Raw genomic sequence first — 16744 nt, forward strand, 5'->3', positions numbered from 1 at the left:
CTCTAGCATAGCACTCCTGTTGTAGTTTTTCACTTTTTAACACATAATGAACTGTAGACAGTAAGTCCTATTTAATACAATATGGTTATTTTGCAAATTACGATCCATAGAATCAAAAAGGATCAATTCAATTTGTCTTAAAACCACAGTTGTGATAAGTCAGACTTTCATAAACTGCTTCAGTTATGCCAAACAAATTATAGACTGATGCATTTTACATCAGATATAAGAGATCAATATGAAATCCTTTTTTTTTTGTCAGGTTTTTCCATCTTGAGTGTTTTACAGTGTGGCCAAGACATTGTTACCCAATGATGGCATCGGTTTCACTGTCAGGTCCAACTCTAAAAATTCCCAACCAGTAGAGGATGTAATGGTGGCTACATCCATCCTTTATGCAAGTCTATGAGTTTAGCTCCGAGTACGATTACATTTACCAGTGATCATTTCAGGTGAAGGTACAGTGAGAGGATTTTGTCACTCTGCTTTGCTGGGAGGGGAATTTTGCTAGCATGCTTTTCGCTCCACTTTTCTTGTGCAAATCTATACAAAGGTATTCTGAGTGATCATCTTTTATCCTGTGATGAAACATTTCTAGTCTAATAGGAGGGGTCTCATCCAAAATGAAAATGGCTCCAGCAATGGGGTTTGAGTATCAACATAATGTGAACATATCTGAACACAGATGGGAGTGCCCGACAGTGCTCTCCAACTTAAAAGAACTTGAAAGAATATCATTTGGAAGAACTGCGTACACCATCGATTAGAGTTCCAGAGACTTGAGGAACCAATGGAGCTTTGAAGCTGTTATGGAGTTAGGTACTGGTCCAACACACTATTAGGACACCGTATGTTGGTTTTTTTTCATTGTCACCTTTTATATCAACTGAAACACTGTTGGTACTGAAGGGAGAATCATTAGAAATATCCATTTATGAAATAATTATTGGATAAACAAAAATTCTGACCTGATCTCAAAGATAATTGCTACGTTCTACGACTCATCCCGAGAGTGAGAAAGATTAAGGAACACCATCCAATACCAAAGACATTTCACTCAAAACAAAAGATGTTACTCTCACTATGGTGCGAGGGGAAACGTCGGTGAATTGTGAAAGTGGATCAGATTCAACCTCTGTGGAAAAATAATATCTGCATGAGATTTAGTGCCAGTATGATCTTAGATATCTCAGTCTGGACTAAACTGGTGGACAGGCTGATGGACACTGCTGTCCTGAAGCCATGCTGCCAGCATGACTAAAAATAATTATTTCCATGAAAGTGAGGGGGAAGATAATCAAGCCCAGCTATGATCCAATCATTCAAATCTCTTTAATCACTCAATTTTTAAGCGGATGAAACAAAAAACACACCCCCTAATGAAAATAAGCTGCTAATTCGTTTGGGAGGAGGGGTCTTTACATGAATTTGGTTTATTTAATTCCATTTTAATTTCACAAAAACACCCTGAGGTAGATTTGTCACAAAAATGTTCAATGAGACAGTGTTCTATATCATCAGCTTCTAAAACAACCTGTATCAACCATCAGAAAGAAGTCTGTCTAGTTAGCATCACCTCCTCCAATGACTTCCACAGTGCTAACGCTTCTTAGCCATCTGCCCCATCCCTCTCCACGTCATCCTGATCAATTAGTCTCCTTCTCGCCGTCGGCCAGTCTGCATGGCCCCTCCTCCTCTGCTTTTCCTGTCGACTATGTCAAACAGTGGTGTGCTGTACGGGCAAAGAGCCCTAAACCCCTGAAACCATCGAGCCGCAAACACTCTCCCAGCCGACGAAAGGAAGTGGAGAGCCTGCCAAAGATAAAGTGGAGCACCACAAACAAATGGAGTAACTGAGCTCATTAATGTGGCAGTGCGGTGGGTCAGCATCCTGCCGAAGCCCAATCGGCTTTCGATTACATCATCTGCACGAGGCTCAGAGTCATTGATAAATCTGACGTATCTGAAAGCAGCAGAGTGATCATGGGAGGAAAATTGCAATGTCACAGTGAGGAAAAAAAGTGTTTTCAAATTTCTCATAAATGAAAAAGAATAAATATAGTAACAAGCATCCAAGTGTCATTGATAAGAGTAAATACTTGTGAAGTGAGGTGTTGCTTCTCTGACTGTGGTGAATTAAAAATGATAGAAAAACATAAATGGGAAACAAAGAAGAGAAATGTGGTAGTAAATATGTCATAACTGCCAACTTCAACCACTGTTGTGAACTGGACTTAATGATAGTTGTATATCCATCAACCACAACATTGCAATCACCTGTACGATACCACGTAAGTCCTCGTCCTGCAGTTGAAGAAGCTCTGATCTTGAGACTAGTCTTGGGCCTAAGAGGCTGTCTTCAAAATATTTAGGTGAACAGAATTATTTTGAAGTTGCATAAGTGTCCATTTACATCAGCATTTGGCTGAAAGGCACTTTATATTCCAATGTAAATACCCGATTTCTGAGATTGAAAACCCCCAACAATCAGACGATCCCCAAACAACAATTAGGGACGTGAGAGAAACAGAACGCTATTAAGACGAAGAAACCTCCAGACAGACTGACGTTATCACGATATATCATTCTTTTGCCCAACTATAAATATTTTTTTGCTTCAAAATCCACTGTGGTAACTGTACAAAACGTATGCACCTGACTGTATGTCTCATATGAAGGGCCTGTTTCATCTAGTTGGAAGCGAAGCAATCGTCACATTGTTGAAAGGATGAGGAGTTGATTGATTTAAGCACAAACAAAACAATGCTGATTTTAAAGATTCAGTTTTTTTCTATTTAAACACAAAATATAAAAAGTAAGGAAACATTGCATCAGGAAGACTGCGATGTATGCGGTAAATATCAAACATTTATTTAGTTGAATTGGTTCCGATCATGTTGAACGACAAAGATGAAATCCTATCAGTTAAATAAGTTTTGTCCAAAGTATTAAAACAGTTTCTTATCATTTATGTAATGTAGCTTTTACAGGATTTATATAATTTCAAAAAGAACTCATAAGTGTGATTCGTGTCCTTGATCTGTTTTCAAACAGGCTGTTTTCAAAATGAAGTCGATAAGAGCTTCCAGGATCTCTATCACAATTTCAAGGAGATTTACAGAGAACCTGCACTTTGTACAGCAGCATTTGAGAGATGACAGATGATTTTTTTTACCAAAGTAAATTAAAGGCTCTAAAAAATTCAAGAAGCTTTATCGAAGATCAAAGATAAAGATTTACCACATCAAAGATTCCCTGCAATCGTCAACCCTCAAAACTGGCATTAGTGCATTACTTTAAACGCAACAAAGAATGACTGTAATCAGGTTTTCAGTATAGGCTGTACACAAAAGATGGGTGGACCCAATGGAGAAATGCTTGAAACCTGCATTTTTTCACTTTATCTATGACCTTTTCTGATGAGCATTCACTGGTTTCAACTCATATTTAACACAACATTTTAAATTTTGGGAATCTTGGTCGTATTTAGAGTAAAATAGTTGATGAAGAAGAACATAATTTGAGGTCTTGGCTACCCTGTGATAAATAAGGATCCAGAGTATAACCCTGTAGTATCTTTTGGTTTCCTGGTCTAATCCACACATTACTTATGACATCTCGCTTAAAAGTGTGACTGACAATTTTCTGTGTTTGAGGCTTAAAAACAAGACTTCACAAACCAGTGAGTGACACAATGGCCACATCCATCCTTTTCATACAGTCTGTGCGTTTGACGAGCCCGATTTCTGTTCCTACCACTGTTCAAGGACATCTGCCTGATTTCTTGGAGTTAGTGAAGATGTTAAACTTCAGAGCTTGCCAGTCCTTTTCTCATTTAGCTCCGTCCTGTTATTCAGTCCGAGTTTAGAACATAACTTGGGCTCTGAAGTGCTTCTGCTTGATGGTGTTGTGGCTTATGCCCATCTTCAGCATCCACTTGGACTTCATCATCTGTACATACTGCATGTCTTTCTGTTTCTGATTGAGGGCACTGTTACCTAAGAGACAGAAAGATGAGGGAGTTAGTAACATGTGAGCAGTGTGTCAGAATATCAAATCGCAGAGGTTTTCTCAGTTAAAATTTGATAAACAATGAGCACAAGGTGTCACATCGACCACAGACAGCAGCAAATGACACAAATTTAAATTAAAACAGTAAAGCTAACATTTTGTCATAAGTGATTCTTGTGACCATTTTTTTGGTCTTAAAATATACATTTTCATTATTATTTGCAAGTAAAATGTAACACGTTCGCCTTCTGGCCACAGTAATAAAGCTAAAAATTGTTGCCATTATTTAACAGCCCAAATGGGACAGTCTGCGATGAGCTGCATGGAGCAGGGCCACCAAAGTGTGCAGCAAAGAGAGGAGAAACATGCAAAGCCAACGACATCTAAAGCCATCAAACAATGCTCTGTGGAACTCCTTAGAAATTTACCAAAATCTCTCTACAGGAGGGGGAGATACAGGAGAGGTGGAGGAAGATCTCAGCCTGGGTGTTTATTGTCTTATGTAGTCTGGAAGAAGAGTGGATGGTGGGGTGGGTGCAGTTTTCTCTGTGGTGGGGTTGGGTGGACTGTCCTGGGCTCTGTGGGGCCGGGAGTAGGGGTGGGTTTTTATAATCGATTAAAATCGATTCTGGCTTGGATAACGTAAAATCGATTCATTAAAATCCTGAATCGATTTTTTAATATAAATTTATTTTGTCCGAAATGCCAGAATCTCTGGTGACATCTCACAAAATTTCAAGAACCACCAAACAGTAAATGAGAGCAGGTACAGAGATTCTGCACATAGACTTAAACACACAGCGCGACCCGCGGATCAGAATCAGTTAGATGTCGCCTTTCTCACAGTCGGGGCTGAAAGCCGACAGCTCGCTGATCCGGGTCCGCGCTTTGTGTTCACGCCCTTTATGCGCTGATTCTAAAGCTGTTAGTTTGATCTCTCTCCAAACAATATTGACCGAATCAGCAGCAAAAGAAGATCCAAACGCTTCACATAAACATCGTCATGAATTCACTCTTTTACTGTTTTGCTTCCATTGCGATGCGCAGCTCTCTCTCTCTCCCTCTCTCCCTCTCTCTCTCTCTCCCCCCCCCCCCCTCTCTCTCGAACAGTTTCGCTTTCTTCATTATTCGCTTGCTTGTTACACAAGTCTACTGTTGCTTACAGCGCTGTCGGCCGCTGTTTTTTCCCCTTTTACATTCTTCCGAAAAGAAAACCTCATTTCTGCTGTTCAATACTGAACAAATTGAAACTTTTTAAAATTATTCAAAATGCAAAATGCTTAGCCATGTCTCTAATAAAACCGCTGTAACGTCAGAGGTAATGTTCATTAATTAATGGTTTTCTTTCGTTTTTGATGTACTGCAGAATATTTTTATAAAATCCCAGGCCAGGAAAATCACCTACATGTTTTTCTGTGTTTTATCTTCAGCTACTTTGACACAAAGGCATCTGCTGTGATGCTCACACCTTGGATAAAGTCTTGAGAGTGTCAGCTTCCTTTTTATAGATACAAAAATATGTAAATGTCCTGATCTGAATTATATCTCTGACTGTCAAAATTTCCCAGATTTAAATCGAATCGAATTAAATCGAATCGTGGATCGAATCGATTCGGGACCTTGTGAATCGGAATTGAATCGATTCTAGAAATCAGTGACGATACCCAGCCCTAGCCGGGAGGCGCTGCTGCGCTGGGCCCCCGGTCTGGATGGGCCTGGGCCCCCTTTCCCTGGTGGGTCGCGGAGTATGGGGGTGCCTACTGGGGTCAGCGGGGGAGCTGGCCCCAGGGAGGGGTCACTTGCCCCTCCCTTCCTTCCCTCCCCATCTCCAGCTGCCTCCCTCTTCCCGCTCCATCACAACCACCCACCTTGGAGTTAGGGGTATGTCACCAGGGTGCAGAGGAGGCCACCCCCCCCCTCTGTCCCCTTCTGGCTGCCTCTGCCTCAATTTTATCCCACAACTTAGACATTCACATTACTCACACTCTCATTACACATACATATAGGATCTTGGGGGTGGGCACGATACACGGAATCCAAAGTACCATCAGGGTGTACACCCCACCCCTGGCGTCGTTGCCCACCTCTCAATTTTAAATACACGTAGACATTGAGGGCTAGCAGGAGGGACTATGCGCTTACCTGCTGCTCTCTGGCAGGTAGCTCCATGCCCTCCTGGGTTTTAAATGCACCTTAGAACACACATGCATCAACACTACAATGAGCGGGTGGAGGGAGGTTTGGAGTCTTCTCTCACCCCCATTCTCTGCGACCTGCTGGAGCGGGGGGGCTAGGAGGAGGAGTTGGCCGTCCGACTGCGGTCTGGAGTGTGGGGCCTCCCTGCTGCTGCGGAGTCGGGGCGGTCTGCCTCCCCCCACCGCAGGGAAAAGGGTAACACCACCTGGGTCTGGGTGCAGTTCCCCCCCCTCCAGGGGCAAGGGTACCTAGACCCGGGGCTTAGAGTACGCTTGGGGAGTGTGATCGTGTGTACAGCGTCTCTTTATGTCTGTCTCCACGTCGGTTGAGTGTGGAGTAAGTGCATATGAGAGCATGAGGGTGGGAATGGATGTTTGTATCTGTGTGTGCCTGTATGTCTGTGTCTATATGTCAGGTTGGGTGTCAGGCGCCACCTCTCTGGGGACATCTTAGGCCCTCCAAGGTATGGAGGCCTATCTCCCCCTACCACCACTTCCCCTGCCAGTGGCGGACTCCCTCAGACGTCGGTGCGTTGGTGGTTCTTTGTGTCCGGGGATGGGCGTCCAGGTACACACCGGCTCACTCCTTGGCGGCCGCTTATCGGGGCCTGGAGCCTGGGGCTTGCTCGGGCCACTTCGGAGGTGGGGTGCCCCCAGCCTCTCGGCCTGGGGCTCGGTCACTCAGGCACGGCTGGCTGCCGGCGGAGCTCACGGGCGCGTCACTGCAACTCCCCCTGGCTTCTGCTCCGCGGCTGCTGAGTGAGCCCTCATCTGGGACTCTCCTCAGCTCTTTCTGGGACAGTGGCGCAGCTGCCCCTCTGTTGGTCTTCCTTGGTCTCTTGTGTTCTGGGGGCCTCTGGATGTCTGGAGTTTTGATCTCCTCCATACCTGCTTCATGCCCTGGAGGACGGGGCTGTGCCCCCCCCCCACACCCTCTAGCAGATCATTACATGAAGGAACCTTTTAAAAAACAAAAAACAAGCGCGTCCATGCTCACAGGTGTACACACAGGTGATCACACCCACAAACTACACCCTTTTTGGCTCCTACCTCAAAGCACACTGTGTTCTGTTGATCTTATGTGCTGCACAATAATGTTTAATATTTAGTATTTACTGTCATATTCCCATATATCATTGTGATGCTGTTTATTCTATTACTCTTGTTCTCTTCTGCTTGTTTTCTTTTTTCTTTCTCAGCAGGTGATCCAGGTGATTGATATATGCATTTTCTTTTCTTTTTTTCTTCTTTTTTTTCCTTTTTCTGCTCATTCTGTTGGTTTTTGCCCTTCTTCCCCGTCCCTCTTCTCAGCTGTTTCTCTTTCCCTCTTTCTTTCTCCCCTTCTTTCCCCCAGTCAAGTCTGTCCCATGTTCAGTAAGTGAAAATAAAATAAACAATAAAAGGTGAATCAAATGGACCATTATGGCAAGGCTGGGATGGTCAATTTGGTAAAGTAAATCCGTTGGGCATCTTTCTTTGCCTTTAGACAACAATTCTGATGGCAAAAGAGCCAAACGGGACAGGCAAAAAAAAAAAAAAAAAAAAAAGAAATTTACCAAAATGAGTCTCGATGCTAAATAATTGTTCAATATGTCCCTGCAAATATTGAGCAAAAGTGTTTTTTTAAATGCCTTTACCACTCCAAAAAAGGTTGACATTTTATACATTAATATAAATGTTATATGACTGAAATAATGGCAGTTAATCATTTGTGCATGTGTGGCTTAACTTCAAACAGCTAGCACTGTTGTTGGTCCTATCTGTGCATAATAGTCTAGTTTGTTCCACAGAAGACAGCCAAACAAAGCAAAGCTACCAAATCTGTTTACAAATGGGTTTAACTTAGTAAATAAGTAAGAACCACATAATTAACAGTGACTAATATGTTTCAATTCTAACTGATGCTTCGCATTTAACCCTCCTGTTATGTTGGTTTCCTGGAACACCATTTATGGTCCTGGGTTAATTTGACCCGGGGCAAATTTACTCATCCAAAAGTGTCAGAAACACTGGCATTGATTATTTTACAATTTTCTTTTATAATTTTTATTTTTTTTGTTTTCTGTAGTGATGCAGATGACGTGTGACATCTCTTCTGTTCTGGGTCAATCTGACCCGCAACATAACAGGAGGGTTAAAAAACAAACAAACAAAAAAAACCCCAAAAAACCCCAAACAAAAAAAAAAAACCATGTTGGACGACATATTCCATGATTGTGGAAAAGAGATTATTCTGTTTCAGAAGGTTCAAACTAATAGTCTGCATCAAGCAAAGAAAACAATTGAGAAAAAGAATTAAACTACTACAACTGGGATAAGAACTATACATATACATTTGGAAAGTGTTGCTCAGTGTTGTGAACATCAACTACTTCAGCTGTTAGTGAGGGTAGGGGCCGTGTGCCTGCCTGTCTGCAGCATTGCTAAAGGTGGTCCAACAAAATATTAGATTGTATAACAACCACTGGGCACCTACTCGGTCCATCGCCATTTGTGTTTTAAGGGGGGAATCTTTGCATGAATTTTTCTTTTGGCAGTCCTTTCCCACTGGCTCAGTACAAGTCCTGGTGCAGAGCCAGTCCAACTTTGATGCCTAATGATAATCATCCAAGCACTGACATCAGTGGAAGCAATCATATTAATGCTCAGTAATTTGGGGAGTAAAAGCGTATTTCAGAATTAAACTGTAAAGCTCAGTTGCCAAATAGTGCCAGAAGGTGGCGTTTTTGTTTTTTTTGTTGTGTTGACACTGATCTTCTGCTCTGCGATTTATTGTTAGCAAATATATTGCCATTTAGGGCCCGAGCACTGAGAATGCGAAGGCCCTATTGTATCTGCTCCGTTTCTTCTTCTTCTTATTATTATTATTCAGGCAAAACAAGCGCCTTTTTGAGGGCTCAAAAACTCGTGAAATTTTGCACATGCATCAGGTCTGGTGAAAAATTTCGTATTTTAATTGTTTTACATATGAGCACTGGGAAATGGCTCTAGAGCGCCACTTATGCGTTGTTAAATGCAGCCCTACGAACACATCGTTTGAGCTACATGTATGAAATCTGGCACACGTGTGTATCATTCCGAGACGAACAAAAAAGTCACTGGGCCCATTGACGCAAACCCAACAGGAAGTCCGCAATTTAAAAGTGAAGGTGACATTTTGGCTCTAATTTTGCCATTTCCATGCCTCGAACTTCTGCGAACTCCTCCTTGGGATTTGATTGCATAAACTTCATCTTTGGTCAGTGTCAACTACACACCTGGGCCATGTTAAATTGCGGAGATTTTGAGTTTTCGGGATACGGTGAGGCCGTGGCGCCATGGCGAATTTCGATGACTCGCCATGAAAATCTTATTGCCTCTCACTCTGTCATACATTGTCCGATCTGGACCAAAGAGCACACATATGATAAAGCTCCACCCCTGAACATATTTCAACTGCCACATTTGACATCGGGGAGAGCGCCACCTTTTGGGAACAGGAAATGTCATGTTTTACACTTTGGGATACAGTATTGTGATGGGTGACATCTGCAACCTCAAAATTCTCCAGGAAAGCATTAAGGAGTTGGTCTTGGGTTACAGTGAAAGCTGTGAGTTTTCGCAAAAGGGTGTGACCCCAGCAGCATGGCGAATTTTCATGTCTCACCATGAAGAAACAAATTAGTATAACTCAATGAAATCCAGTCTGATCAGTACCAGACTTTACAGACATGATGCCAGACCCGCCCTGAACAGATTGATATGCCCATTGTCAGGAATACGCAGAGCGCCACCTAGTTGGAACAGGAAATGTCATGTCTTACACTTTGTTGTACTGATTTTCACAGGTTCGTCGTGGCCACCTCAAAAGCGGTGAATATCACCATCAGTCCCTCATGATGCTTCAGTGCGAAAATTGTGACTTTAAACTGAACGGCACACCCTGGTGGCAACGCTGTTCACCATGAAAGATGAAGTGGTTTTTGAGGGGCTTGGAAAGTTCAAAAAGTCTTGAAATTTGGCACACAGCTCCAATGTCATGAAAGCTCTTGTTTTGTGATCATTTTCATTGAATAGCGCAAAACTGAACAGCACCCCCTACAAAATGTCAAAACATCAGCCCCTGCTCTGTGTTTCATCTACGAGTCTGAAACCTGGTAAGCTTATGGAAGATATCAAGATGTACAAAAAAGTCTCTTGGAGCAATATCCCAAATCCAACAGGAAGTCAGCCATTTTAAAATTAATGTGTCATTTTGGGGACATTTCCCCTCTTTTCAGGCTCCGTATTTTGACGAACTCCTTCAAGGGATTTCGTCAGATTGACGCGATCTCCAGTGCGTGGAATCTAAAGACCTTTGTGATGTTAAATTGCAAAGCTTTTTACGTTCAGGGAAACGGGGTGGTCATGCGACACGTGGAGTTTCAAACACTCGCCAAAAAGCAGTAATCTGCTGTCACTCAAAAACACAATGTCCAATCTCTCCCAAAGGTCGCAGGCATGATGAGACTCGAGCTCGGAAATGTTTGTTATGCCATTTGTCAATAATCGTAACGCTGCTTGCAGCTTTAATTGTATTTGTATCTGTTATTGCTCTTAATTGGTTCTGTGAAGCACTTTGGCATACCTCTGGTTTTAATGTGCTATATAAAATTGTATTGTATTCTATTGTATAGCTGTGTGTTGTTTGGCTCTCTGTTTTTAATCGGGCTATATAAATGGAATTATTATTATTATTGACCTTTATCACCAACAGCAGCTGAATAATGAAGCTCCCAGGAGTTTCTGGGTATTATTTACAAGAATTGAGGAAGGATTAATAACTGAAAATCATAATGCTGCAGGCTGTAGCATAGCGATACAACAATGAATAATGATCTGGACTAAGATCCTCAAAGATGATTGGATAAACAGAGGAAATTCAGCTCTGCACTATAGAAAATCATGTTTCTTATTAAAAACCTTTCCACAGCCACATCTTTTTCTAAACCTCTTAACACTTAGAATCATTATTTTCTTCTATTGCATTTTTAAGACATAGTAACATCATTGATTAACCATCATCTTCATCATCATCTTGTAGCTCAGCTTGCTACAAAAGAATAGTGCTAACAGTAATGGTCTCCAAGGGTAGAATGACTGCTGAACGGCGCACACAGTCTACGCAGCATGTGGAGGAGTAACAAGCCTAAGCTAACACAGTAAAGGCTTTGACATGGAAACAGGGTCGACAACTCATTGCTGAACAAGCAGGCTGCACTGTCATAAAGTCATAAAAGTGATTCATAAATTGAGCTGCGACAAAACTTACTAACTAAATGATATCATGCTTTTTGACAAGTGTTTACTGACTCTTACCTGTATCTCCTCCCCAGCCGAGGGATTTGTACTGCCGGAGCACTCTGCCAACGGCGTTCTTATTGTGGGTCAGAACCACCGCTCGCTGGGCTCCGAACCGCTGTTTGTAGTACCTCATAAGAGAGCGGTGGCCAATCTTAGCACCTGAAGAAACACACAGCAAAGACATGGATTCTGTTACAACAGAGAAATCTAAAGAAAGACTTGCTCAGCAGTTCTGCAGCAGCAATCAATTCTGCCATGTTTTTCCAGTCGGACAAGGCAAATCAGACAACGATAAAGTGCTAATTATTTTTCTTCTTAAGATAAGATCAACAGGAAATAGAAGAGGCCAGCAGTGAGTAAGCAGTTATCCAAATGTACTGCTGGTGGCTCACCCTTTCATTGATTTTAGTAATAGTTATTTAATATTTTTACTATCCAAAAAATCCCAACAAAAACGGCAAAGTTAATACATACTTATATGTATTATTTTCCAAATTTACTAAACCCATTAAGATGTTGCCTGTTGTTTTTAATAGGTTCCAAATTTGTAAATTTAGAATGTACACAGCATTTCAGACAGGGATGATTATGAAATTATTGATATTATGAGCTGATGCAGTTGGTCTGAACAGGTTATATTTTCATAGGACTAGATATCATTAAAACTACAGAATGTGCCTTAATTCCTTAATTTTGGAATCATCTGAATGTATCACATCTTTCTTGTGTTCTTCTCTTACTAAAACCCCCAAATTCCAACAGCTTGTTAACTGAAAGTAACTTTCATTCTTCAGACGGAGCAAACTATCAAAAAAATCAATGGTGGAGTCTTGCAAATTAATTTATTTCAACATTCCTGACCAAAAGGACTACAAATATTAATTATTGTTTATATGTGATTATTTTACAGGTTGTTGTTGTTAATACACCACAGCATATATCTAAATTTGGACAATCAGCATTGCGGTCTGAATCTATGTGACCCATTACCAACTAAAAACCAAATCGGTGCCGATTTTTATGTTAGCTATGAAAAGTTTAGAGTTATGGCTTATAGAGCAAGCATTCATATAATTCCTTTACATACATTTAAGACTTGACCAGGATTTCCAATTATAAAAACTAATCTCATTTCAAGTCACCTGAAGGGAGCATCAGCTCCATCGTCTCGTCGTCATATTCCAGGTTCTTGTCATCAGCCAACTCTTCATCATCCATTTCAGCATCCTCCCCCTCTTTTCTGTCAGGGTAACTATTCCTGTTGGCAAAAGAAAAGTGAAAATCAATGAGCCTTTGATGGGTTTAACGAAGCAAGATGCATTATATCCATTCCCACTAAACAAAAAAGGACCCTATTTGCTAAACATTAAAGAGAGGCTCTGGTTAAAAGTCTTTATTACCTGAAGTCATAGAAGTCTGCAAACTCCAGGGCGGCATCGCCATCTGTGAAGAGCTTACAGTGGCTTTTGTCTAACATGTGACTCTGTACTGCTTCTGATGAGTAAAATGAACGCCCCTTTTCGTTACACCATAAGCACACGTTCCCAGCACCGACTTTTTCTCCTGTAAAACAAATAAATTTTAAAAAATTGTTAGAGCACAAAAGAAAAAAAACATTCATGTGCAAAAGAATGTTTTATTTTTTATGTATGTGATAATCCTGACCACATCTTTCTGTAACTACACCATTATATTAATACAAGCCTTGCTGCTGCAATTTTACAGTCAAAACTCACCAAGGTAACGGATGAGGCCCTTCAGATCTACGAGGAACTCCACATCAGGGATGAAGAAACTGTGGACTTTGGTCATGTGTGTGACGTTCTTCATGAGGGACTTGGAGTGGTGGGAACAGAACAAGCAGTCAGTGACGGGGATGGAGCCGGGTAGAGCGGGAGGTTGGGTGTCAGACAGAGCAGTGGACTCTCCCTCCTCCTGATCCATCACCTCCTCTTCATCATCTGCCTCCATCTCATCACCATCATCGCCCTCATCATCTTCATCTACATCCTCCCAGTCTTCTGCAACATTTTTATGGAAATACATTCAAACTAAGACAACATGACATTTTCACTGCTTTTTCCCCTCTAAATTTAGTGCAAGTGTTGATGTCAACGTTCAGTTTATAATGTTCTGTGGGTGCGGCAGGACATTCAGACAGTTGAGAAATGCTTTTTATTTCATTTAATCTGCTCACCTTCACCAGCTGTGCCACCTTCTTCTCTTTCTCGCCTCTTGGCTTGCTCCTCCAGCCACATCATCCTGGGAGGTTTATCCAGCTTCTCAGTCCTCTGCTTTGTTGCTCCTTGTGAGGTCTGTGCATGGTCTTGCTTGGCAGGGCTTGATCTCTGCTGTTCTTTCAGCGCCTGTTGCAGGGCCTTATTCCTTGCGTCATTATCCACCTTTTCATCACTAAGCCCCTTCTCCAGGTTCTTCTCATTCATCTTCTCCACTCTCTTCTGGGCAGCGAGAAGGGTCTGCTTTTCGGCCTGTTGGTGTTTGTGGGACTGCAGGTGGTTCTGGTAAGCATTGGCGCTGGAGAACTTCTTGTTGCAGATGGTGCAGTACTCAGTGGCTGATGCATCGGTCAGCTGCTGGTCAGCAGCGGCCCTCTGAGCGAGGACACGTTCCTGGAAGTTTTCAGCAGTGACGGGGGGCATGTCGGCCACCTTCCGCTTCAAGTTGTACCGATGCCAGTCGGTTTTATAGTGTGCACGCTGCACCTCACCATCTGCGAAAGCTACTCGGCAGCTGATGCAAGTATATGAGGCCATGGGAACCTGGGGATTCAAGTAGGTTTACTTTCAGCATATAGCACAAAAAAACCCCAAAAAAACAACAACAACAAAAAAAAAAAAAAAATCACAGGCATCTCAATGTAGAGATGTTTAGCCGTAAACAATTTTATTTAAAAGAAAGTTGGTTCTCTGGAGTTGGTTATGTCTAGTTTGTTAAATGTTTTATTTTGTTTGCCCTTTCTGATGCTTCTTAACGATACCATTAAAATTAGCCCTTAAAATCTGAATTTTAAATGCAAGATTAACTGAAAAAACGACGTTTTCACGTACAAACATTCACCGTTGTTTTATGTGACAACCATAAAATGCATATTTTTAAAAAAAAGAAAACCACGTGTAATGTTTATACATTTCCTTTTCAGACACGTGATGACGTCATTATTTTTAATGACCCGTCTGTATATGGATGTTAGCTAGGAGGGTTAGCATACGGAGCTAGCCATTAGCCGGCTAGCGTTGTGAAGTCACGTGTTTACCTAACCACGCAGATTATTAACGATACTACACGCACACTGAATCTAAAATAGCTGCTACAACATTCAGTGTTTACACGGTGGCGCTGCGCTGTTCCGAAATAAACGTACTGGGCAGAAACCAGCTCGGAAATTTCACGCATTTCACCGCAAACACTGAAGCTAACAGCAGCTAAAATCATACGTTTGTAACGGTGACGACAGCAGCACATTACCACCACCGACTCTCCACCAATATTTACTCACCTGTTCAATGAGATGACTTCTCCGAAAAAGGTGTTTTAACCACTTTCTGGTATGTGCGCACCTGTCTCAATGCCGTAACTACACCACAAAAACACGAGGATGACTTCCTGGTGAACTTTGAACTTCCTTTTCGTGGTGGGGTTTTTTTCTGATCTGGCGCATCACTGCCACCTACCGTGTATAAAACGGTTCCTGTTATACAAGGATGGCTAATCTTTCACAACAAAAAGCTTTTATTGTGAACTGAAACTCAAGTAAAACAAAGGCTAGCCGTTAAAAAAAAATTTTTTTAAAAAAGAGGAAAAACAACTTGAGAGCTAAATATATATATAGAGAGAGACATATAAAGAGACACAGACATGTCTTTGGACGTTTGGATTAAGCAGGAGTACCCACGCAGACACGTGGCCAGCTGGTGGATTTAAACAAGGTAAACCCCAAATATTCTTGCTGTGAGGCCATAGTGCTAACCACTAACTGTGGGCAGATTTTTTGGTTTTGTTTTGTTTTTAAGTCAGATCTGTGATGGTAATCAGTTTAACCTGGGTGATCAACTGAAAGGGTATAGGCTTGAACTGTTGGATTTTATTCCCACTGCTCTCAACACCTGTCTTATCTTCTGGAGGTATCTTGCATCCTGATTGTTATTCCCTCTGGTCTGCCCTTGTGACATTTTTCCCTTGTAGCTGAGTGTACACACTGAATGGATCTTTGGATCCAAACAGGCCATTTATTTTCTTGGCCTCTGCTTCCGTCGTATATTACTACTATAGTTCCCAGAGCTGTCTTTGTTTGGTAATGGTAAATGGCCTGCATTTGTATAGCGCTTTTCTAGTCCATAGGACCCCAAAGCGCTTTACACTACATTCAGTGATTCACCCATTCACACACTGGTGATGGCAGCTACATTGTAGCCACAGCTGCCCTGGGGCGCACTGACAGAGGCAAGGCTGCCGGACACAGGCGCCACCGGGCCCTCTGACCACCACCAGTAGGCAAACACGGGGTTAGTATCTTGCCCAAGGATATTTGGCATGCAGCCAGGATGCAGCCTGGGATCGAACCACCGACCTTCTGATTAGTGGCTGACCTGCTCTGCCACCTGAGCTACAGCCACCCTGGCAGTTTCTAGAGCCTCAGTTATGGACATCTTGTTTTACTTACTTTTCATATGCCTCTGCTTCCCCGAGTTTTGCTTTAAGATTCTAAGTGTTTATTGTCAGGTGTCCAAAGAAAAAAAGGCATTTTTCTGTGCAACGAAATTCTTTCTTTGCTGTCCACACACAGATGCCAATTAATATACAATAGAAATAGAACATAAAAAACATAAATAAAAAAATAAAAAACATCACTCACATGTGCTGTACCAATGTACCTGCACATGTGATGTGACAATAAAAGTGATTTAAAATACAAATAGTACAAATAAATAAATTAAGACAAAAAAGAAGAGAATATTGAACTGTGAAACAGAGATGTGTGCAAAAGAGCTATGAGCTTAATATGCAGGATGACCTGATGTGCAAAAAATTATTATTACTGTTCAAAAATAGATCAGCTGTTCAGAAGCCTGATAGCAGTGGGAAAGAATGAGTTGTTGAGTCTGGATGTTCTGGATTTCACACTTCTGAAGCTTCGTCTGCAGAAGGAGAAGTGTGAACAGTCTGTGTTGGGGGTGTGTGGCGTCTTTGAGGATGGA

General features: G+C 41.9%; 1 protein-coding gene across 1 annotated transcript; it reads right to left on the reverse strand.

Moving 5' to 3' along the window:
- Nucleotides 1-2850: 2850 nt before the first annotated feature.
- znf622 (zinc finger protein 622) lies at nt 2851-15178 on the reverse strand. The gene is made up of 7 exons (XM_085389597.1): nt 15046-15178; nt 13726-14308; nt 13265-13549; nt 12929-13091; nt 12671-12786; nt 11544-11687; nt 2851-3998 (listed from the first exon to the last, which is right to left on the reverse strand). The coding sequence occupies exons 2-7, from the start codon at nt 14300-14302 to the stop codon at nt 3865-3867; spliced, it is 1419 nt and encodes a 472-aa protein (XP_085245723.1). The 5' UTR covers nt 14303-14308; nt 15046-15178; the 3' UTR covers nt 2851-3864.
- Nucleotides 15179-16744: the final 1566 nt, after the last annotated feature.

Source organism: Rhamphochromis longiceps, linkage group LG18 (genome assembly GCF_057381845.1).
Source record: "Rhamphochromis longiceps isolate RC_006_pf linkage group LG18, R_longiceps_female_GT1.1, whole genome shotgun sequence".
NCBI classification, from domain to species: Eukaryota; Metazoa; Chordata; class Actinopteri; order Cichliformes; family Cichlidae; genus Rhamphochromis; species Rhamphochromis longiceps.

What these genes read in the sequence shown, in the direction of transcription:
- znf622 (XM_085389597.1), bottom strand. Translation starts at nt 14,302, where the DNA reads ATGGCCTCATATACTTGCATCAGCTGCCGAGTAGCTTTCGCAGATGGT. An exon ending in GCAGACTTCTATGACTTCAG is followed by an intron (nt 12,787 to 12,928) that starts GTAATAAAGACT and finishes TTTTGCCAACAG; the next exon opens with GAATAGTTACCCTGACAGAA. An exon ending in CGGCTGGGGAGGAGATACAG is followed by an intron (nt 3,999 to 11,543) that starts GTAAGAGTCAGT and finishes TCTGTCTCTTAG; the next exon opens with GTAACAGTGCCCTCAATCAG.